The 22,887-nt window shown below is 43.4% G+C and overlaps 1 protein-coding gene across 1 annotated transcript; it reads right to left on the bottom strand.

Annotated features, from left to right (window-relative positions):
* Nucleotides 1–1,364: 1,364 nt before the first annotated feature.
* Nucleotides 1,365–22,170, bottom strand: MYLIP (myosin regulatory light chain interacting protein). The gene is made up of 7 exons (XM_055570676.1): nt 21,855–22,170; nt 20,606–20,796; nt 9,189–9,374; nt 7,719–7,916; nt 7,080–7,244; nt 5,736–6,156; nt 1,365–2,954 (listed from the first exon to the last, which is right to left on the bottom strand). Exons 1-7 carry the CDS (start codon nt 21,939–21,941, stop codon nt 2,865–2,867), a joined length of 1,338 nt encoding a protein of 445 aa, XP_055426651.1. The 5' UTR covers nt 21,942–22,170; the 3' UTR covers nt 1,365–2,864.
* Between the last annotated feature and the right edge of the window lie 717 nt (nt 22,171–22,887).

Here is a 22,887-nt window from a genome sequence, read left to right as displayed (position 1 = left end):
CGTGGGTTCTCTCTTCACAGCTGCCCCAGCAAAGTACAGCTGCTGCTCCTTACCTTGGACGAGGGGTATCTCCTCACCGCCGCCCTTCCTGACCTTCAACGTGGGGTAGCTCCTCTAGGCCCTCCTGCGCCCGCGCAGCCATGGCTCCTTGGACGTGGGGTTGGTCCTCCCAGCCACCGCCCCTGGCCTCGGGCTTGGGGGCGTGGGGTATCTCCTCCCAGCCGCCGCCCCTGACCTCGGATGTGGGGTAACTCTTCTCGTCGCTGCCTTTACCACCTAGTAAAATTCCACTATAATGTTGAGGCTCAGCTTACAGGGTTTTTGGCTCCTAAGGAGAATTAACCATCAACTTCTGTGCCTCCATGGCACTTTTCTTATAGCTCTATTAAGTCACCTTGTAATATAGTAGTTTTTATGTTAGTCATTAAACTTTAGGTGGTCTAGAAGAGTGAACAATATGTCATCCATTAGTTGGCCTGTCATCCATCCATCCATTATTCTGGCCAGTATTTTGAGACCATCACTCTTAGGATTCCCTCCAGTGTTAATATTCTATGATTCTGAATATTATTTAATTTCTATATAGAGAGAAAACAGTGTAAATTATAGGTTAAGTCCTATATCATTCATGTCATGGTCATTATTAAATTTCCAGTGCTGCAAAATTACCTAGCAGGTGCTCCATAAATGTACTGATTGAACAAATGAGTTAATTCCTAGAAATTGATGGTGGGCTGACTTGTAGAAAACAAATCTTGCTTTTCTTGACTTTTAGAAAATTATTTACTTAAAGTCACTGCACTTGTATTGAACTTCTGCAGCAGCTGAAATTACTCAAGTACCACAGATAGTTCTGAGTTCTTTATATTACGTGCGCTGTTCTCTGCTCCACAATGTACTTTGTGAGCACACACTGGCACACATAGGGCAGCGAGGTACTGGCAGAAGCAGGCAAGCTGTCCTACGGAAGCCGACGTGTCTGCAGCCTGGGGCTCTCTGCTGGGACCCAGGACGACACTCACCTGTCCTGACTAGGCCACGCACTAGTGGTACCACCCAGGTTTACATTTTTAACTTCCAACTTTGCCACTCCCTTCCTTCTCCAATACTTTATAGTCCTTTTCCCATCTTCTCTTCTGCTTGTGCATATGACCCCGCTGTCACCTACATTCCAATCCTAACCAGAAAACACAGACGAATGAGTAACTGGTAAACAGTCTCCTCAGTTAGAGCCAATACCCTGAACATTTTCAAACTTTACATGAAGGACCACAGTAGATACCAACCAGGATGTTATCCATGTTCTTTTTAAATGATTAAAAACTGGCTTAAATGACAATCACTATGACATACAAACACCCATGTTTGCTTTAAAGTCTTTATTATCCTGAATATAAAAGACAGAAGTCCTCTAGGATATAACAGAGTTCTTTATGTGGAAACATTATTTTTTACAAGTGAAAAAATAAATACCTCTTGGAATAAAGGCTTATATGCTAATATGTGCCATAAAAAAGTAGAGTTTTAATATTTGACAAAATGTCTGTGCAAAGAAACAAATGCATAAACACATTACTGCTACATTAAGGCAATATGGAAAGTATACTCAGAAATCTCAGTAAAGTGACAGTGTAGGTTTCTAGCTTTAATGTAGCTAGTATTGCACCCAGTAAGGTCATCTAGGTTTCCCAACATCCTAGAAAACCCACAAGCTGACCAGCGTCCAAAATTCCCAAGTGGGAGTGGAAAAACATGATTAAGAATACAGAAACAAACGAACAAACAAAAAAAACCCCAAAACCCCTCTATAACATAGAGGGACAACAAAAAGTTAATACTTAAGCATTTACTACCAAAAAAGAAGAAAAGCATCCAATATCTAGAACATCTATGACAAGGCTGTAAAAGGCTGGATGGATCAAGCAAAAGCAGCCTCACTGGGTGAAGCTGGAGCAGGGTGCATGGGAGAACTCACGAACCGCCCCGTTTGTATGCCACGAAGCTTCGTCTCGGCGAGCAATGCCCTCCCTTCCAAGGAACATGCACTCCCTTTTCAATCTTAAAATAAAACGTTCCCCCAACTCAAGAGGCCCAAGGAGTGCCAACTACTACATAGAAATCGTCTAACTAAACTGGTAGCATTTTATCATTGAAAGGCTTGGGGACGTGGTAAGAAGAAGGGAGGAGGAAGGGATAGGAAACCATCCATGTGGAGTGAACTGTTTTCCACTGGCCAGACTGGTTTAAATCTGACAACTTTGTTGCCCACTTTAAAAAAAAAGTCCCCGAATCAATTTTTAAATCTGCTTGCCTCCCAATCATTTTGAACAAGTTAGAAAAAACAGAAATGGCATTAAAACGATGAGTATCTCTTTAAGAAAAAATTTCCTATTAAAAATGTCCAGAGCTCCGTGACCCGTACAAAAAGAACCAAGTAAATCCTTAAAACAAATTTTTACAAAATTGGCTGCAGGTAGGAAACTTACCTTGGGATACGTTAAGGAGGCTTAAAACATCATTTTCTAAAAGGTACCCACTTTAGGGTTAGGCTGCCACTTAACTGATGTCAAAAGATTTTTCCTGATTCCTTACTTGATCATAAAAAGAAGGAAAGTCCAAGGAATGTGTCTGGGCTCCAGAGCTCCTCCTGGTCGCCACCCAGCAGGTGCTGAATCTACACATGGTGCATTTTGGCGGTGAGGAGTAGTTATATTCTTTCTATTCTTCCTTGTTGGTTTTTTTTTCCCTATACGTTGCATGGCAGATGGGTGTTGGAGTATTTTTTCTCTCCACAATCTATCTTTTTTTAGCTTATACTAGTGCAGTTCATGGAGACATGGCATGTCCTGTAAGTGCACAGCAGATCAGATCACAGTCAGGTTGAGAAGACTGGTGTGCGTTGGCAGGTAGACGTGCTGGATGTGGTCCACCCGTGATCTGCAGACGGGACACGACTGGAAAAGAAGCCGGCACTACAGGTTAGGACACCTTCACGGATCCGTGTCTTCAGTGTTTACCTGGGGTACCTGTTACAGTGCATTTTCTAAATACGCTGTGGTCACAATTATTTCTAGCTTTTCCCTGGGAGAGATCTTTGCTTTCTGACCAGTTTGTAAGTTTGCACTTGACAAAGGATTAAAAATAAAGATGATAATACACATATACAATGGAATATTACCCAGCCATTAAAAAGAATGAAATAATGCCATATGCAGCAACATATCGGAGAAGGCAATGGCACCCGACTCCAGTACTCTTGCCTGGAAAATCCCATGGACGGAGGAGCCTGGTAGGCTACAGTTCATGGGGTCGCTAAGAGTCAGACATGACTGAGCGATTTCCCTTTCACTTTTTACTTTCATGCACTGGAGAAGGAAATGGCAACCCACTCCAGTGTTCTTGCCTGGAGAATCCCAGGCATGGGGGAGCCTGGTGGGCTTCCATCTATGGGGTCGCACAGAGTCGGACACGACTGAAGTGACTTAGCAGCAGCAGCAACACGCATGGGCCTAGAGATTGTCATATAAAGTAAGTCAAGCAGAGAAGGAGAAATATTGTATGACACCACCTATGAAAGTGAAAGTGTGGTTGCTCAGTCGTGTCCGACTCTTTGCAACCCACGGACTGTAGCTCACCAGGGCTCTTCTGTCCATGGAATTCTCTAGGCAAGAATACTGGAGTGGGTTGCCATTCCCTTCTCCAGGGGATCTTCCCAGCTCAGGGATCGAACCTGGGTCTCCTGCACTCCAGACAGATTCTTTACCATCTGAGCCACAAGGGAAGCCTGACATCCTTTACAGGTAAAATCTTAAAAGAAATGATACAAATGAACTTACTTATAAAAAAGAAAGAGATAGACTTAGACAATGAACTTTTGACTGCCAGGGGGAAAAATGGGGAACAGGGATAGTCAGAGTTTCAGATGGACATGCACACACTTATATTTTAAATGGATAGCCAACAAGGACCTACTGTATAGCACAGGAAACTCAGTTCAATGTTGTGCAGCAGCCTGCATGGGAGGCGAGTTTGGGGGAGAAAGGATACATGTCTATGTATAGCTGAGTTCCTACACTGTTCACCTGAAACGATCACATTATTAATTGGCTATACCCCAACACAAGGAGATCCAACCAGTCCATTCTGAAGGAGATCAGCCCTGGGATTTCTTTGGAAGGAATGATGCTAAAGCTGAAACTCCAGTACTTTGGCCACCTCATGCGAAGAGTTGACTCATTGGAAAAGACTCTGATGCTGGGAGGGATTGGGGGCAGGAGGAGAAGGGGACGACAGAGGATGAGATGGCTGGATGGCATCACTGACTCGATGGACATGAGTTTGAGTGAACTCCGGGAGTTGGTGATGGACAGGGAGGCCTGGCGTGCTGCAATTCATGGGGTTGCAAAGAATCGGACACGACTGAGCGACTGATCTGATCTGATCTGATACCCCAACACAAAATAAAAAGTTTTAAAAGTAAATAAAACTAAAGATTATGAGAAAGTATAAACTGAAGGAAATTAATCAGGTTTTCAATCAGACCCTAAACATGGCACAGTGAGTTAAGTGATTACTGACAGTCTTTTGCTGTGAGATGAGGCTGTAGTCCCTACGTGGGGTGACTATGAAGCCTCGGGCAGGGACGCAGGAGACCCAGAGACCATTCCAGAGACTGTGTCCTTGGCTAGTTGGCTTGGGCAACATCACTGGGCAGATGCCACATGGCCAGGGAGCATGGTTGCTCCAGTCACAGGACAGTCACACCCCCCCACCCCTGCCCCCACCCTGGGGCTGGCCTCTCAGCAAGCAGATCCCCTCTTCAATCACAGGGGGAGCCTTAGGTGTGAGGGTCAGACTATGTGGACAGCAAAAGGCAAATTCATGACCACTCCTGGGGAAAGAGTGTGTTGCATAGTCTAAGGAAGAATGCAGGCATCCTCTTGGCTCATGTGTAGCCCTAAAAACAGTTCTGAAATTAGCAGCTTCTTAAGGACTAGAAGTTATTTAGGACTAATTTTACATAAAATCACAGCGACATGTAGCTAACAGTTCTGGGGGATGAAAACAAACTGAAAAAATTATTGTAAAAGGAAATGCAAGGTGCAAGAAAGGAAAACCTACTATGTAAGCGGTACTTTTATTTTGAGTACAAACTTTAAAAGTAGTTTGACTTGCTAACTGAGAGCCAATTCAAGGGGACCTGAGAGGCACAGTTGGTAATAAAAGGAAATGCATCATAAATAATCAGCCAACAACCTACTGTGAGTTAACTATCACCCAAAACTCTAAGAATTCTTCCACAAATAAGAAGTAAGTAAAAGACACCATCCTCCTAAGTGTCAGGAAGCAGAGAAAACATGAAACAGCAAAGAAGGAGTTCAGCCTTCTTTTGGGAGATCTTGTTGGGAGATCCAGCCCAAAAGGCCTGGATCCCAGTACCCAGCTCAGCCAACCAACTAGATGTCTTACCGTGTAAATCTGATCCTCATTTCCAGGACTGGAAAGAAGCCTGTGGTTTAGTAATTACATTGTTGAGAAGAGTGTGCTAATCTATACTGTTTCCTAAGGGCCACACCTTCCTAGTCACCAAGTACAAAGACCTTCCCCAGGTGGACATGGGACATTCTCCATCAGTGCCTCCACAAGTCAGCACCTGGGCCATGGCAGCCAGCTAAGCAGCAGCCCCTCACCTGGAGCCAGGCAGCCCCCTCACCTGTAACGAGGTAGACCCTCACCTGGAGCTGGGCAGCGCAGCCCTCGCAGCACACAGTGTGGCCACAGGGGCAGAAGGCCGAGTTGATCTCGCCCTCGCAGCAGAGCACGCACAGCATGGCCTCCTTGAGTTTGCGCAGCTTCTCCTGGAGGGCGCGGGTCTGCTGGCAGCCGAGGCCCTCACAGCTGCTGCAGCTGGTGCTGCTCTCTGAGGACTTCAGGGGAGAGTTTGGGGGGCTGGGGTCGCTTCTGGGCAGGAGGTCCACCACACCCGCGTTATATAGAGCCCGCCTGGCATGGTCATACGCCTCCTTGGAGGTTCTTTTAATATCGAAGACATACTTCTTGCCCAGGTTGATGTTTTCATTCAGAAAGAGAGAAGCCAAGTGGCCCTTCAGGTCTCGGCTGTACTGCATCATGACGGCACTGGTCACCGTGTCACACCTACGGACAGAGATGCAACACCCACCTCAGTGCTGACAGGCCTGGGTGGCCCCATGAGCCGGACCTTAAATGCTGCAGTGAACAGGGAGGCTCATGTTGGCAGATATTTAACATTCTTGTCTGCATGCTTGAAAATAAATCCTTCCAGTCTCATATGTGTTAAGCATCTCAATGATGCCACCTCTATGCTTCTCAAATGTCTCCTGAGCAAGGACCTCTGGTTGGGCAACAGTGAAAACAGAGGGGCACCTCTACCTCCAGGGACAGTAGCTACAGTGGAAAGCAGCTTACGGCGAGAAAAGGGACGTTTTTCTTTGTAACCTTGGATTTATGCTAAAAATTTCTACAAATTTTCCATTCTGCTTCACAATGTGTCTATTTTAACATAAAATAGTCCGGTTGCCCGCCAATTACATTTTGTAGCTTTTGATTTTCCAAATATTTGAGTCAAATCACAACGCTAAAGCACCCTCAGAAATGAGGGAATCAATATGGTTATCGAGGGATCCTCATTACACACTGAGGACTCAGGGCAGCTACTCTCCCAGGGAGGAAAAACAACTTGGGTCATCCTGCAGGGAAAGGGCAAAAACAGTGGCTGAACAAGCCCTCACTCAGAGTTAACCCGGTCGGGGGGTGGGGGTGGTGAGGAAATGGGCTAAGAGATGAGCAGTGGAGCGAGTCCGTGCAGATCACACTCACACCCTCCACGCCACATGCACACGTGCTGAAGGAAAAGCAGGACAATGTTGAGAAGGACCCCTGATAGGGCAGAAATGAAGGGTTCACAAATAACCAGTTTCTTAAACTCTGTACATGGTTCACTGACACATGATCCCAGGAACTGTAGGAGGCTTGCTGTCACCTGGAAACCTCAGCCCTGAGGCAGACACTGGGGTCATGGAGCACAGGGGGGTACATGCCTGTAAAACGCGTGTGTCTCTGTTATGGCTCGGTAGAGCCCACTGGCTGCCCTGGTGCTGATCATCTTGAACAAGAGCACGATGCTGTTCCCAGACTCCTTGGTGACGGTCAGGTACACGTTCTTCCCTGACTGGGTGGCCATCTGCACCACGGGGTAAGCAATCCTGAAAGAGGGGAGGAAAACGTGGGCTCAGGGGAGGTCCACCACTGCGCAGGCACCTAGTGAGGTTCCCATGTGCCATGGCCCAGCCGTAAAACCAGATACTCAAATAAGACCATCAGATAAGCACTCTGCTCGCAAGTTATAAAGGTTCGTTGAAAAGCACTTGGGGTAAGTGAAGAGGAGCGCTGGAGTGAGTTTTGGGGAACTGTGTGTAGGTGAAATGAGATTTTTATAGCCGTGAATGACATTTGAGAAATATTAACTCTGCCACATCAGTACACTTAAGCCTGCATTTAAAAAAAATAATGGAATGCTTATCAAGGCCTGAATAAAATTAATGTACCTACCCCAAATGAAACATGTTATCCCTAAAGGATGACTGTCTAGTAAATCCCTCTCTACTTCCTATTTTCATGATCAGAGCTACAAGAGTATATACACACTTAGGTCTAAACAAATTTAAGACTTGGGATACCTATTAATTGGGCTGAAGTCATCTTTACAAATGGAGATTCCTTCAGGTCCAACCCCAATGAGGAGCTTCTGCCCCTCGCTGTCCCTCACAGAATGCCATTCAACGCCGTAGTTTTCCATTGCCGACACAATCTGCAACACTTGGTATTCGGCTGAAGCCTGGCTGGTCCCCTCCAACTCCTTATGCTTTGCCACAATGCTGTAAGACACCAAAAGGCCAGAGTGTACAAAGAGGTTAACTGATGCAGTTTTCAGAGAGAAATCTATTATTCCCACTAGTGAATTAGACTGACACTGTCATTTATGAATCATAAAAACTTCAAGCTATATATTATTGATGTTTCATCTATTTAGAAAACTTATTGTAAAATACTTTTAAGACACTGTTCAAGATCTCAACTATTAAATATTTAGTAGAAAAAACTACTGGGGATGCCAGATGAGGATGAATTAAAAAAACAAGAGAAAATCTCTAAAAATATATGTAAGAAATTTATACCTAGGAATGTCTCATGCATTTGTCTAGGTTTACTTTCTAAGTTTCATTATAATATAGCATTATATGGGATTGATTAGGTCATTTGCAACTGAAATATGCAAGACTTATTTTATCTATTGGGGTGGAACAGCCTCCAATATTGTCCTTAAAGAACCCCACCCCCTGGTATCCATGTCCCTGTATAACTTCCTTGAGTATAGGCTGGATTAATGACCTGCTTCTAATGAACAGATTATGACAGAAGGGATGGGCTGTCACTCAATATTGAGATTAATTTATAAAGACTCCATCTTGGGTGTTCGCTCTTGCTCTGACCAGATTGCCTGTCCTGGGGGAAGCTAGTCACCATGTTATCAAACAGCCTCTGGAAAGAGGCCTATGTGGTGAGGGCACAGGCCAGGCAACAAGAAGCCACCCGAGCCCAACTGGAAGCGGATCCTTCCCTCAGCTGAGGCTGAACCCCATGGTCAGCTTGACTGCAGCCTCCTGAGAGATCCAAAGCCAGAGAACCCAGGCAGGCCACGGCCAGTACTCCTGACCCAGAGAACTGTGAGATGATGTTTCCTGTTTGAAGCCACTAAGTTTTGGAGGGCAACTCATTAGCCATGAATAGATAATTAAAACACCTATGTTAGGTCTCTTGATTTAATCCTTTCTGGAATGAAGGAAAGGTCAACATATCTGATAGACTTTCTAAGAGACTTACACTCTTAAAAGGCCAGAGACTTTATAATTTCTGTTATACAGTATTTTGTATAAGGGCATTTATTTGTGTGGATTATATCTTGTGTTTATAAGTTTCTCAAAGAAAAGGATAAGAATCTTTTGAAAACAGTTGGTTAAGAGTGGGCAATGGTTTAGTCTCAACCTCACAAATTACCTGTATCTATCATAGTTTGATGTTTCTCCTGGAGATTCTTATAAATCTGCTAGATCCATGACAACAAACAGGAGCCTGAAGTGAGGCCTCACCTGTTCAAGGTGGCACTAGAGAGCTCCTTGGCACACAGCTCCTCGTAGCTGTACTTGGCCGTGTTCTGGTTGTAGTCCCCAAACTTGGTCTGGGCCAGGAGGGCACTGAGTTCCACTGCCTGCTCTGGGGAACACTGGAGGTGGCCTGCAAGGAGGGCTTCCTTGATATGCAAGAAAAAGATATGCCTGCAAAGCAATGTGAGAATGAGGTTATGCCGGGGCACTAACATGGTTATCAGACCCACTGCATGGCAATTCCATAATCCGTTTTAAGGAAGGAAAACAGAGCAGGGTAGAAAGCTACCTGGGAAATGCTTATACTTACAGACCTTTTATTAAAATCGTGAGGAGTAAGAAAAAATAAGTCTAAGGATTACATACACAATTATATACACGTTTCTGCATTATACATTTCAAAAGAAATGATCTTAATCAGAAAAACTTTATATTGATGTGTAATTGATATCTGATTCAAATGACACTCAGATCTCTCGTTTTCACCCTAACTTTTCTGCTAAAGATTGTACTCAAATGTGCAAGAGCTTACAGATTTCTCCGCTAGATGTTCTTCAGTATCCCAATTTCACCTTGTTCGGAGCCAAAGTGTCTTCCTCCCCAAACCCACTTTTTCTCCCAGTGGAAACCAGAGACTGATTTGCTATTTTTACGATACACTCAATTTTGATTCTTCATTTTCTTTCTGCCTAATTTCTGTCCCTGAAAATTCTTTTAAATCCAGTTCTGTTTTCCCCGCTTTCACTTCCTCTGTCCTACTGTAGCTCTCAACTGTCAGAGAACTTACAATGTCCCCTAAGCTGATCTCCTAGACTCTTTGTGAATCCATCTTCCAAGATGCTTGCTTCTGATACAGACTTGCCATTCCTCTGATCAGAATCCTCCAAGACATCCCCATTGTTTGCCAAGGAAGCACACTGTCAGCATGAACCCAGACTTTTCAACGTCTTGCCCCAGATTTCCAGCCATATCAGGTAGCAGTAGTGATAAAGAACACACTTGCCAACGCAGGAGACATCAAAGACGTGGGTTCGATTCCTGGGTCGGGAAGATCCCATGGAGGAGAGCATGGCAATCCACTCCCATATTCTTGCCTGGGGAGTCCATGGACAGAGGAGCCTGGCAGGCTACAGTCCGTAGGGTCGCAGAGAGTCAGTCAGAATTGAAGTGACTGAGCAAACACATGTGCACTCCTGTCATTCCCTCCAGCCACTATGCCCCAGGAAAGAGACAAGTCTTTTTTTCTGGAAAAACCAAGCACATTCACACTCCCACGTCTCTGGTCTTGCTGTTCCCTCTGTCCTGAAGGCCACTCTTCCTATCCCCTCATCTGAATACCCTTTTGTCTAATTCACACACAAACCATTTAGCTGCATGTGAACTGACTCTCTAAGTGCGTCTACCATCAGAGAGTTCTATAAATGTACATAAAACTACACACTGTCTGCAATTAGTTCATATCCCCGTCCTAGTTTCATTCCATCTGACCCTGTCCTAACTGTACACAACACTGCATTCCACATTTACCAAAAAGTCAGTGAAATTTAGAATCCTTGAAAACTTCAGATGCTGTTACCTGACAATTTGTATTGCCTAAGACTCTGAACAGAGTGTTTAAACTGTCATAGACAGATTGGCCAGGGTTATGAAATTTGTCTCTGGCAAATGCAGAAGTATAACTTTCCCTGATGACTCAAAACATCCTCTCAAACATGCTGAAACGCCACACTACTCCTCAATTAACAAATGAATTGTGATCATCATTGTAAAGCTCTGAACAGGGCTCCTAAACTCAGCTTCCCCCTTCAGCTGGATACCCTTATTCGAGTCCTCAAGTCTCTTTTATTTATGTTAGTCTTGTGTCTGACATCCAGGTAGAAGGGATAATGAGAACAATGCAAGAAAAGGAGGTAGGAGAACCCGAGGCCAGAAAAAACAAGGAGGGGCACTGTTGAGTGTCTCAAAACTTTGGGCTGACAAGAGTCATTAATCCTCCTTTAAAAAATGCTTAATTCAACATTTTGTGCCTTCTACAACGATAAAGAAATGTTTAAAATTATCAGACTCTGCCAAACACTGCAGTGTTTTTTTTTTTTCATTCAAAGCCCCTTACTGTGATGAAGAAATCACAGTAAGAATGCGTAATAGCACTGAGAGAAGATAAGCATGGTTTTTATTAAACCAAACATCTGCTTGTCTTTAAAGTATTTCTGACATACTGCTAAACTGAGAAGGGGGTCCCTACTCGGGGAAAGAAATGACTACAAAAATAACTTGTTTTGAAATATCCAAAGACTGAGATCTCGCAGCCCCATAAAATCTTGGTGTTGCGACACTGCCTCAGCCCCCAGAAGGCTTTTAGGCGACCATTCGGTAAGCTTTGTCTTGGTTTACGTACCTCTGTCTCTGCATCATCAGAGGACATGCTAGCAGCAAACAAAAACCTCAGGATATGCTTACATTAAACAAGAAAGCATGTGCTGAAAGATTTTCAAGGGTATCACCCAAACTAAGTCTTCTCGATTTAACCACTGCTTATGTGAAAGTGTCTTTTAACTGATTTCCTAGGCATTAAGTTAGAGACTAGTATAGCTGGCAAAAGAGGTTCAAAATCAATCCAATTTCTTTTTCTAAACTACCCATGCCAACTTCTAGACAGACAGCTGCCAAAATCAAAGGTAGAGAAGCAATAACAAAATATTAACAGGTGGCCAGCGGCCTGACAGTAACGCTGATCCTTTCTCGGCATGTGAGTTGGAATTTTTAAAAAGGGGGTGGAGGGCAATAGCCTTTTCTATATACTCCACATTCTAGGCTGTACTGCAACTGCTACCCTCTTAAGTACAAAAATCCCCCTCTTTACAGGAACTTTCTGGTAGGGCGCTTCCTGCATTTTGCCATTTCATGGCTATCAAGCAACCTTTTCAAGTCAACAAGTCCGTCATGCATTGTCTCTGTGCCAAGCCCTATGCTGGAGTTCTGGGGTTCCAGGGTGAATATATGTGATAGTTCCTCTTTTGATGGAACTTACAGCCTTTTGGTGTGAAGGAAAGTATCCTATCAAAATAACTGGCTGCAAACTGGCACTTAGGTGACAAGTTTATGCTCTCCAGAAGAGCACGTGGAGCAGCGATAGCAAAGGTCACAGCGGCAGCAGACTGTTAGCAGACTTTATTTAATGTGCTCTTCCCAGATGGAGGATGACAGGGCGTGCAGAACCATTGCCAGCAAGGAATCCAGGGATGGCTCAATAGTTAGGGGTGGTTCTGAGTCAAGTATTTTCTTCTATTATTTTCCCTTAAACTATCTGGCCTGTAACTGACTGGCTCATGGATTTCACCCTCTCCCTTTTTGTAGGCTGGGTTAAAAGTTACCCATAGTATCAAAATAAGTAGATGTGTTCAAAGAAGTCAGACCTGCAGTGAATTACTTTTTTTTTTTTTTTTTACTAAAGATCAAAAGTGATTGGCATATCTAATTCAATTTAGGCTACATGCTAGAAGCATAAACAGAAAGAAAGCCTTTGAAAAAAATCGTGTCTTAAGCAAATGTCTATGAATATACCTTTAACAGACAAGCTCATTTTCTAAACATTCCTTTGGCTGCACCTTGAAATTCATGATTCTTCCAGTTTTACTCAGTTAGGATGGGGCTTGGAAGCCCAAAGTGAAAAGTTACTAGCTAACTCATGTCTTTGTATTCATGAATTCACACTTACTGCAGCATTAGGGGAGATTTAAAAAAAAAGAAAATAGGAATAAATATGAGGATATATATTTTAATTTAAAAAAAGAGCCACACATCCTTAATACGTTTTGTTTAGAAATATGTACTTAGAATTTCCTCTATTTTTAAAATGAATTCCTTTCCACAATTTTAAGCCATAAAATTAGGTCTTTTATCTTTTAAGAACTGTAATCAGAATACTCTCCTCTAAACCCTGCCTTGTCTCATAAAGAAATCATCTAATAATCAAAGCAGAATTTTCTGCAAATCAATAGGGAGTTGTGGATCTGCTCATCACGGACAGTTACTCTCTATTACTGCCCTCCAGTTATCTTGCCAGTTATGTAATTTTGAAAAGCTTTTCATGACACAAATATAAGACAACTATATCCACACTCACTATTAAACTCCAAATGAAGTACCCAACTAAAACATCTCTAAAATGGCTGAAAGTGAAAGTGTTAGTTGCTCAGTCATATCTGACTCTCTGTAGATATGGACTGTGGCCCACCAGGCTCCTCTGTCCATAGAATTCTCCAGGCAAGAATACTGGAGTGGGTTGCCATTCCCTTCTCCAGTGGATATACCAGACCCAGAGACCGAACTCAGGTCTCCTGCATTGCATGCAAATTACTAAATAGTTATTTTTTAAAACTCTCCGGTCCCAATAACTGAAGTGAATTTCTCCCCAAGAGACTGACTGAACCTGGCTCTCCATTTTAACAGCTGGTTAGTCCCTCGCAGAGTGAGACACCCACTGAGGTCACCTGAACGCGTGCCTCAGTTCAATGAGTCATTAAACCACAAGCTCTAACTGCCAGGTTATATTTAAAAATTATCAAACCACAACAGAATTGCTATACGTTTGTTTTGTATCTTAAACTCCAGAGCAACAAAAATCAGTTCAAGATGGATCCAGGCCTAAATATAAAAGCCAAAACGGTAATAGTTTTAGAACAAAACACAGGAGAGTATCTTCATGACTTGGAGACAGGCAAAGGTTTTTCTTCAGGATGCAGTCAGCAAAAATCATAAAAGAAAAAAGTGCATAAGTGAAACTTAACCAAAATTAAAAACTCCTTCCAGTCAAAATGCATTAAAGAAAAAGACCAGGCAAATCACAGGAAAAAAGTACACTTATAAAACAAATATCTGACAAAAAACTGGTATATACAAAGAATGTGTGCAGCTCAAAAATAAAGGCAACAACTAAAGTAAAAATGGGCAAATGACCCGAACAGGTATTTCACAAAAGATGTTTGAAAGGCCAATAAGCCGATGAGAAAGCGTTATTAATCAATAGAGATGTAGAAATTAAAACCACAATGTGTTAGCACTGCAAACCCAGCAGAAGGCTGGCAGGAATGTGGAGGAACTGGCCCCCTGCACACTGCTGACAGGAGCACAGAACGGTACAAGCGTTTCTGGAAAAAACTGGCAGTTACTTATAAGTTAAACAATTACCTCCTCTATGACCCAGCTATTTCAATCTTATTTACTCAAGAGAAATGAAAACACATGTCTACAAAAAAAGACTTGTGCTTGAATGTTTATAGCAGCTTTCTTCATGACAGCTGGGAAACAGGTATTCATCAATGGAGTATGGATAAACAAACAGCAGTACATAATACAATGGAATATTATTCAGCAATAAACAGCAACAAGTCACTAATGTATACAACAAGATGATGGGTCTCAAAAAATTTATGATGAACAAAAGGAGCCAGACACAAAAGAATACCTACTGTGTGATTCCACCAACAAGAGGTAGAACAGGTGTAACTAATTTATGTTGGAAAAACATACAACCTGGTTGTGGAGTGGGGTGGGTGGAGGTAGGGAAGGAGAGTAGAGAATGACTGCAGAAGGTCATGAGGGAACTTTCTGGAGTGATGGTAATATTCTAAATCTTAATAAGGGTTTTAAACAGGTACATCTATTTGCCAAAACTAAGTGAAATATTACAATTTATGCATTTCATCATATGTAAATTTTATATCAAAAGAAAAAAAGAACTGTAGGCAAAGACTGAGTTCTAGTTAATGATATGCATAGTGAAGTATTTAGGGGGATATGTACTTACAACTTATTTTGAAAGGCATAAAAAAAGACAGACTGATAGATGGGTAGAGGGGCCAATAAGTGGATAAATATGTAATCAAACAAGAATGTTAAACTGTTAATAGCAGAATCTAGGTGTTTTTGGTGTTCAATGTAAAAATCTTCAACTTATCTGTACATTTGAAAATCTTTATAGTAAGAGGTTGAGAACATAATACTAGTAAAAATCCCTTAGGGTCAAGGTTCAGAATTCAAACGAGGAGCCATAACTAAAATGAGCCATCAAATCTAACACATTTCATGGAAAGTTTGCAACTGAGAAACCTGTCACAGCCAGTAATTACCAAGTCAGGTCTCTATTCAGGCTTAAGAAAATCTTTCTCAAAGCCCAAAATGTAAAATGGGAATCACTGATAAATTTGTTTCCTCCTTAGGCTCCAAAGCAGTTAAATGGTAAGGAGGGTACAGGTAAGAGAAATTCGTAACTTCAAATTGATTACAACTTATTCCAGAAAAATACCTGGAAGCATAAAATCTCACTTCTAAAAGGTATGATTACTCACTTACTGGAGATAGCTGTCCCTGGGCAAATAACAATCCAGGCAATCGCAGAGTTTAAGAGTGTCAACTACAATCTCTTTCTCAGCAATCTAGATTAGAGGCCTGGAATCAGGGACACAACTCAGAATAAGTATACCTGGAACCTAATCCCACACTGGTCACCCTGGGTCTGACCCTCAATGCCCTCTAAATAGTCAGAGTTTATTCATAATGACATTCAAAATGAAAAGTTCATTTGGGCTACAAATCAATTTCTCAATCTTCTCTGATATTTTATATGTATATATAAGTATCAGAAGTTCAAAAAGAGACTGAAGGTGCCTGGGTGGGCATCCTGTGGCTAAAATAAACAAAAAACCACACAAACATCCCATATTCTGAGCAGAAACTTAATAAATTAGAATTCAGAAATGTAATTAATACTTTCTTTGAAATAATATACATGTCTGTTTTTAACCTTTTTTACTTTCCTGGGGCCTATGTTATATTTGGGCATATCAAAAAAAAAAAAAAAAAAGAATGTGTTGTTCCACTCTTAGACATGTAGTTGATATTAAAAAACATAATATTCCTGCAATGCATCCTATGGAATTTACCCATCCTGAATCACACAAAGGTAAGTTCTGTAATCAACATTTACCCTCGTGACAATGTTTTATAAGATTCTCAACATGATTACAGGCATGGGCTAAGGTCAACCTGATTCACTTGTGGACTGATTTGAGATTATCACCTCATCTCTGCCTATAGTTTACATGTGGTATTTGCTTTGTGGGTTTCAGTGATGCCATCGTTCCTGAACTTTCATATGTCTAAATGATTTTTGTTGGGAGACAGGGAAAAACTGAATTTAGTAAGTACCAAGGACCTACAAATTGGCTGAAATTAGATAAAGTCGGCCTGCAGCTTGAAAACTATCTGAACATCATAAAAGGCCCAGGTGGGCGGTAGTTCATCCTAGATAAGAACAAATAGCCACAATGAACAAACAGCTCTGAATGGAATAGAGGGGGCGAAGGAAGGCAGCCAGCAAACAGAAGAATGCCAAGCACCAAGCAAACTATTAACCAAGAAGAACCACTAGAAAACGTTTAATGGTGAGATTTATTTTAGATCATCTCAAACGTTTCAGGTTATAGAAGCAAACTGGCAAAACATGTCAACATCTACAAGAAAATCTGTATTATCAGTATCAGTTAACCCCATTTTTACTGACTTCCAAGTTCTTAATTCATTGATTCAGCAAATATTTACACACCAGGTACTCGTTAGACTCTGGGGATACATGGTTGATCAGTTCCTTCTTAATGGAATTTAGATTATTAGAGTAGCTGATGATAAGCAAACGGTCACAAAAGTAAATGAGTGCTACACATTCATTAGATGTTGTAAGGGAAAGCGGCATGATACATTCGGAGAGTTCAGTCTCCTAAGTGGGCCTGCTGCTGCTAAGTCACTTTAGTCGTGTTCGACTCTCTGCGACCCCACAGACAGCAGCCCACCAGGCTTCCCCGTCCCTGGGATTCTCCAGGCAAGAACACTGGAGTGGGTTGCCATATCCTTCTCCAATGCATGAAAGTGAAAAATGAAAGGGAAGTCGCTCAGTCGTGTCTGACTCTTCGAGACCCCATGGACTGCAGCCTACCAGCTCCTCTGTCCATGGGATTTTCCAGACAAGAGTACTGGAGTGGGGTGCCGTTGCCTTCTCCCAAGTGGGCCTAGAGAAGGCTTTTCCAAGGAGTGATGAGTGAGCTGGGGCCTGCAATCACACTCATCACCGCTCACAACTTTAAGACCCTAATGGGATGCGACATGCAGGATTACAGCATTTCCATGAACATGTACTTCAGCACTCACGGAGTGCTTGTATGAGGATTGTTCTCTGGGATAAAGGATTCAGGTGTTGGGGAATCTTAACTAAGAAGGGTGCCCCCTAGCAAAGAACACAGAGCTCTGCTAAAATGTGGCAAAATCAGGAGAAACAGAAAGGTTTTATTGGCAGTGGACAGTATAAATACCTACTATCCCTGAAGATGAAGCATATAATTCTCTAACCTCTGGTTTTGAAAATGTTGACAAAATCTGGTCTGAATTGCTGTGAATAACCAAGAGCCTCTGAAAGGTAAGAATTTCAAAGATCACTGGGATTTCAGATCCACTTTCAGAATATATTAGTCTCACGTTTCGTTTTAATCCACAGCATGGCAAACATCTGCTGAAAATACCTGCTGTCTTCCTCTCTGAAATGTTCCAGCTGAGTCTAAACAAACCTCTCCGGTTACTTTCCAGAATTCCTCATTCAAGAGCAAACAAAATAGTCTGGGTAAAGAATCAAATCTAAAATTAGGCCACATCAGAAACCAGACTAACTCTATCTCCCTATCTAAGCAGACACTGGAAATGTTTTTTCTATCTTCAGAGAAATGTTATCTAGAAAAAAAGCATTAGAAAAGTGATATGAAGAGAAACAGAAGCCAAGAAAAAAAAAATCGGCTAGAAGCGATCTTAAAGAAACTCTTTTCAGGGTTTTCAGCAGGGCTCAAGTCTTAGAAGGCTGTTTACACTGGTGGTTGGTGGCTGAGCTGAACCTAGAACACAGGGCTTCCGTGTGGCCCCTAGGACTCTGCTATTAGACAGGCCTTCCTGCCTGTCATTCTCTAGCAGCCTCCCTAATTTGATGCAAACTAATGTATGAACTGCCCCCAGTTAGGCCAGCTCTACTGTAAGCAGGCTGCTTTAATTGTCCACGGAGGACAGCTTGGCCAGGATATTTCAGCACCATTTAATAAACTGTCCAGACACTTTCAGTATACTAAGTGTACCCTCATGACTTGACTGGGAGATGCTAAAATATCACCTCTCATAACTGGACTGGCAAAGCTGAGCTTACTCACTATGTAAATAGATCTATTTTACTTCCATGGCATTTTATATCAATATTTTATAACAAATGATTGAACATCAAAAACATTAATCACCAACTTTATCATGTTAACATTAAGGGAAATAAGTGTTCCTGTTCTGTAGTATCTGGCACATAAACACAATGCTAATTGTAGCGAAACTGGGCCCAGCACAACTTATGTTCCTAATGAAAAGGTATAAAGCTAATTATAAATCACTTTATCTATTTATTAAAGCTGAATGCTATATACACTTTAGGTGGCATTTTCTTAAAATTCTGTTACTTCAGACAACCCCACAGAAAAGTAAAACACCAATATTTTAAAAATCAAAAGTTTAGATCACCTGAATTTTTTGGTATTTCAAATGGAATGAAAATCAATTAAAATTACCAAGTCTAACCAGGTATGTGCATTCTTTGAGTGCTATTAGGCTTGAATCTCAAGAGTCAAAGTCATTGAGTCAATAAAGTAGGAAATTTGATTCCAATTCTAACTCATAAAATGTATTTCTTGCATGAATAAAATGGCTTTGATAATAGTTATTAACTCTATTATAAGAAAGCACAGGTAAAGAATGTCTGGTAGCAAACTGTAAAATCTGTAAGCATTTATAATACAAATGCACATGTTATACTGTTATGACTGCTACCATTTAATGATGTATTTAGTCCTCCAAGCTTCTGCAGATTAAAAAAATAAATGTGTCATCAAAATAGATTTGTAAATGGAGGCCCTGAAATAACTGCAAAATCAGGATAAAACTAAACAATGAAAATTCCAAGAGGTTGTGTTTTATATATACACACATATTTTTTTCTTACTCAATTGCAAGTTATCAAACTGAACTGCAAAGTAGAAGCATTCGCAAATCAGCTTTAAGTTAAAAAAGCAATAACGCAACCTATCCTGGTGTCATACAGACAGCTAAGACATTCTTAAACATGGAATTACTTGAATATTTTGCAAGACATTTTTAGAAGCACTAAGAATTCAATACACTAGCTTCTCTCAGATACAAAATTGAACATTTCCCTCACCCTTTAAAGCTCCATAACAAGGCAAAGCAGAGATTTCAAACTCAAATAAACAGTATTTCAAAATATGTGTCTAGCCATCCTCTGGTAAACGACCAAAAAAATAAAATGACATGCTAAAAAAATGCTAAAGAATATGGCTCACTCATCATTACTCAAAACTGTCACACTCACATTTTTATGGTCGTGGCAAATTTCCAAGCCAAAGTAGGAAAACACTAAAACTAAGATCCAAAGATCCAAAGTTTGCTGTGTTTAAAAGTAAAGTCATTTTCCTTTTTTTCTTTTTTTTTTTTTTAAGTAAATACACCACTATATAAGATTTAGGTCTCTTGCATTTCAGCAATAAATATTAAACACCAGTTTCCTAGCTTAGCTCATCCTTGAGAAAAGTATTACGTCTAGTCCAGGGGAGAATCCATTTTCTGTTTGAAAAAGGAAACCGCACACTCTGATTGTCTCGCACTACTGGCAGCTTTCTAGAAGTAGAGAGAGAAATTTAGCAGTCTAAACCCAACAATCATGTGTAATGTATTTGTGGGGTAGCATGTTACTACTGGCGTTAGACGAGTTTTCTTAACTGCATTTGTAAGAAACTGAAAAACTCAAAAAATTCGGAAAGAGTTCTTTGCTACACACTGTAATCTGACACGAGGCTGAAGAAGTTGACCAAGTTTAAGTAACCCAGGAGGAACTGTTTCCTGCTTTCTGTTAGAACAGTCCGCAATGACCTATAGTAACACTGCTGAGGCAGAGGTTACTATCGGGCAGTAGATGATGTTTTCAGGAAGTCACTTGGGTCTTGCTTCTTTCTTTTTAAAATTTTTTTGAGTTGTGGCGCTGATCTCAAATGTTTGTAAGAATTCATCCCTGCTCTCCCACTGTTTATAAAGACAAGAAAAATACCCTAAGAGCTGGAAAATGTACCCCTGGCCAACTATGCTGCTCTCTTTTCACCTCAACAAAATAACTGTGCTATGGAAAACTTCTAAGTTATGAACCACCTCTGTATCAAAACAAACGCGCCTGTGAGCATCTCCAGGAAGGTGCAGTGGCTCTCCCTAAAGGGAATCAAAGGTCTATTTGACATTGGTTTATTTTAGCATCATTTTACCTAGTCTGCTCCTGTAAGATGAGATGAGGCTCCACGAAGAACTTGACTTTCAGTTTAAGCCGGTAAGGGGCTAGCCCATCCATCTGCTGGGAGATCCGGTTTCTCAGATTTAGCCATAAACTTTCACCTTTGCTACCCGTAAACTGCAGTCCAAAATAATCAACTTCTATAATTCCCAATCTCCTGCACACCTAAAATAAAAATGAATGCAGCAGAGATAAGCAAGCAGTCCATGTGGTCAAAGCAAACCAAGACTCCATCTAAGATTCTTGCATATGTTTTTTTAAAAAAACACAAAGTTCAACAACGGTGTTACAATTCCCGTTGTAGGCTGTAAGAACAAAGTTCTAAGGCTCCAGTGATGCTAAACCACTAGTCGTGGTATAGAGGCAGGCACAAAAGGGGTTCTCAAAATGCAGCCTTCCAGAAAGCCTGAGGAGGGGAATCCACGGGGTATTTTCCTTCTTATTCCAATCACTGGAATTCCCTGCACCAGCACAATCTGCACAGCTGATTTGGCAGCTTATTATCTGGACAATTTTAACCATCTGGGTTCCAAAAAAATAAACACACTGAGGAAACACGCCACAAGTGTCTGCTAAGCTTTACACAAGGCTTTCCAAACATCTCAGGTCGAGGGGGGTTGAAGGCACAGCGTTTCACTTGAGAGCAAATCCTGCCGTCTGCCACACCACTAGGCGCTGTTTGGAACGGTTTTTCACTCCCGAGGAAACGCGCGTGCTGACAGACAACCAAGGAGTTTATGACCCAAACCCACCGTCCCCAGCGAATCGGGAGAGGCAGGGCGGTGAACCGTCCGCTTGAGAAGCCTTGAGAGGCAAGGGACCCGGCTTGTCTGCCCAGCAACCTGAGGGACCTGCGACCTCCTCCGGCCACCTCATCCCGGGACGCAGGTGGCGCCGCCGGGCCCCGCGGGGACGACAGGCAGCCTCCTGCACACACCACCTGCAGCAGGTGTGCCGGGTCGCTTTCTTCCGGCAAAGTGCCGGGCTGGGGGACCGGGTGGCAGGCCCGCGGCCCGTCTTCCGCGCCCCCGCCCCACCCCCACCAACGGGCCACCCCCGCGCGCGCCAGGAAGGGGGCCGCGCGCCCCTACGGCCTCGGGAAGGAGGGGGCGCAGGCCGGGCGCCGGAGGCGCACTCCCCACCGCCGCCGTCGCCGCCCGCACCACCGCGAGGCAGCCCCTGACCCCGGCCTCAGGGGGCCGGCAGGGGCCCCCGGTCCTCACCTGGTTGAGGCAGTCCTCGCCGTTGGCTTTCGCCTCCACCTCCACCTCCATCAGCACTGCGTCCGGCCTCGTCACATAGCACAGCATGGCTGGGGCCGCCGCTGCTGCCACAGCCGCCTCGTCTTTGGTGTGCGCGGGGTTCAGACCCAGCTCCGGGATCGGCGAGGCTGGCTCCCGGGAGACGGCAGCCCTGCAGACCCCTGCCCTACGCCCCGCAGCTGCCGCGCCCCGCGCACCAACCCCCTCCCTGCCTCGCCAGCCCGCGCGTCAACCGGCTTCCCGGGTCCCGCGGCGGCGCCGCACTCCAGCAGCCCGACTGCCTGCGCCGCGACGGGGACTCCCCAGATATAACGGCCCCGCCCCCCTCGGCTGGGCCCCCCCGCCAATCACGGCGGCCCCGCCCCTCCGCCGCCGCCCGGCCAGCCAATAGCGGCGCCCGCTCGGCCGCCGCCCGCCCTCCCAGCGCCGGCGGAGTTGTCCCCTCGGCCCCGACGCCGGCCGCCCCGGAGGTGGCAGCTCCCCGGCGCCGGAATGCTGTGGAGAGGAGGGAGGCCCCGGAGCGCAGCCGCTGCGTCTGCCCGCTGGGCGACGCTGCTCCGAGTCCGCGACCGCCTGGAGCTCCTGAGCCTTTCTGACGGGCTTGAATTTACAGTGATTAATCGTCTGCAAGCTGCTGCTATTCTTTAGAAGCCTTGGGTCGCTCCAATAGCACGTTTCGGGGGTGAAGGCAGAGCAGCTCCAAAGCTTGAAAAAACTATTGTCTCTGGGGTTTGCCACAGTGACTCTTTGGAAGGCAGAATTCTTGTTCATTATTTTAGATCTCGTCGTTGAAAAAAAAACCCAAACAAACCAAAATCTGAGTATAAAAGTTTGTGCAGTTGTTCTTCAATAAGGCAGGGAGTTTCTCCTCTAGTGCTTTCTCTATGAACCCTCTCCGAAGGCTTCTGTTTACCCGTTGTGCTGAATCAAAACACTGTTAGGGCACTAAGGCCCTCTCTCTGGTTGCCCATCCTTGTCTCACGCCCTGTCTCAT

This window comes from Bubalus kerabau, chromosome 3 (genome assembly GCF_029407905.1).
Source record: "Bubalus kerabau isolate K-KA32 ecotype Philippines breed swamp buffalo chromosome 3, PCC_UOA_SB_1v2, whole genome shotgun sequence".
Taxonomy (NCBI): domain Eukaryota; kingdom Metazoa; phylum Chordata; class Mammalia; order Artiodactyla; family Bovidae; genus Bubalus; species Bubalus kerabau.
The sequence above is the reverse complement of the archived record's forward strand: the minus strand, read 5'-3'. Positions and strand labels throughout refer to the sequence as shown.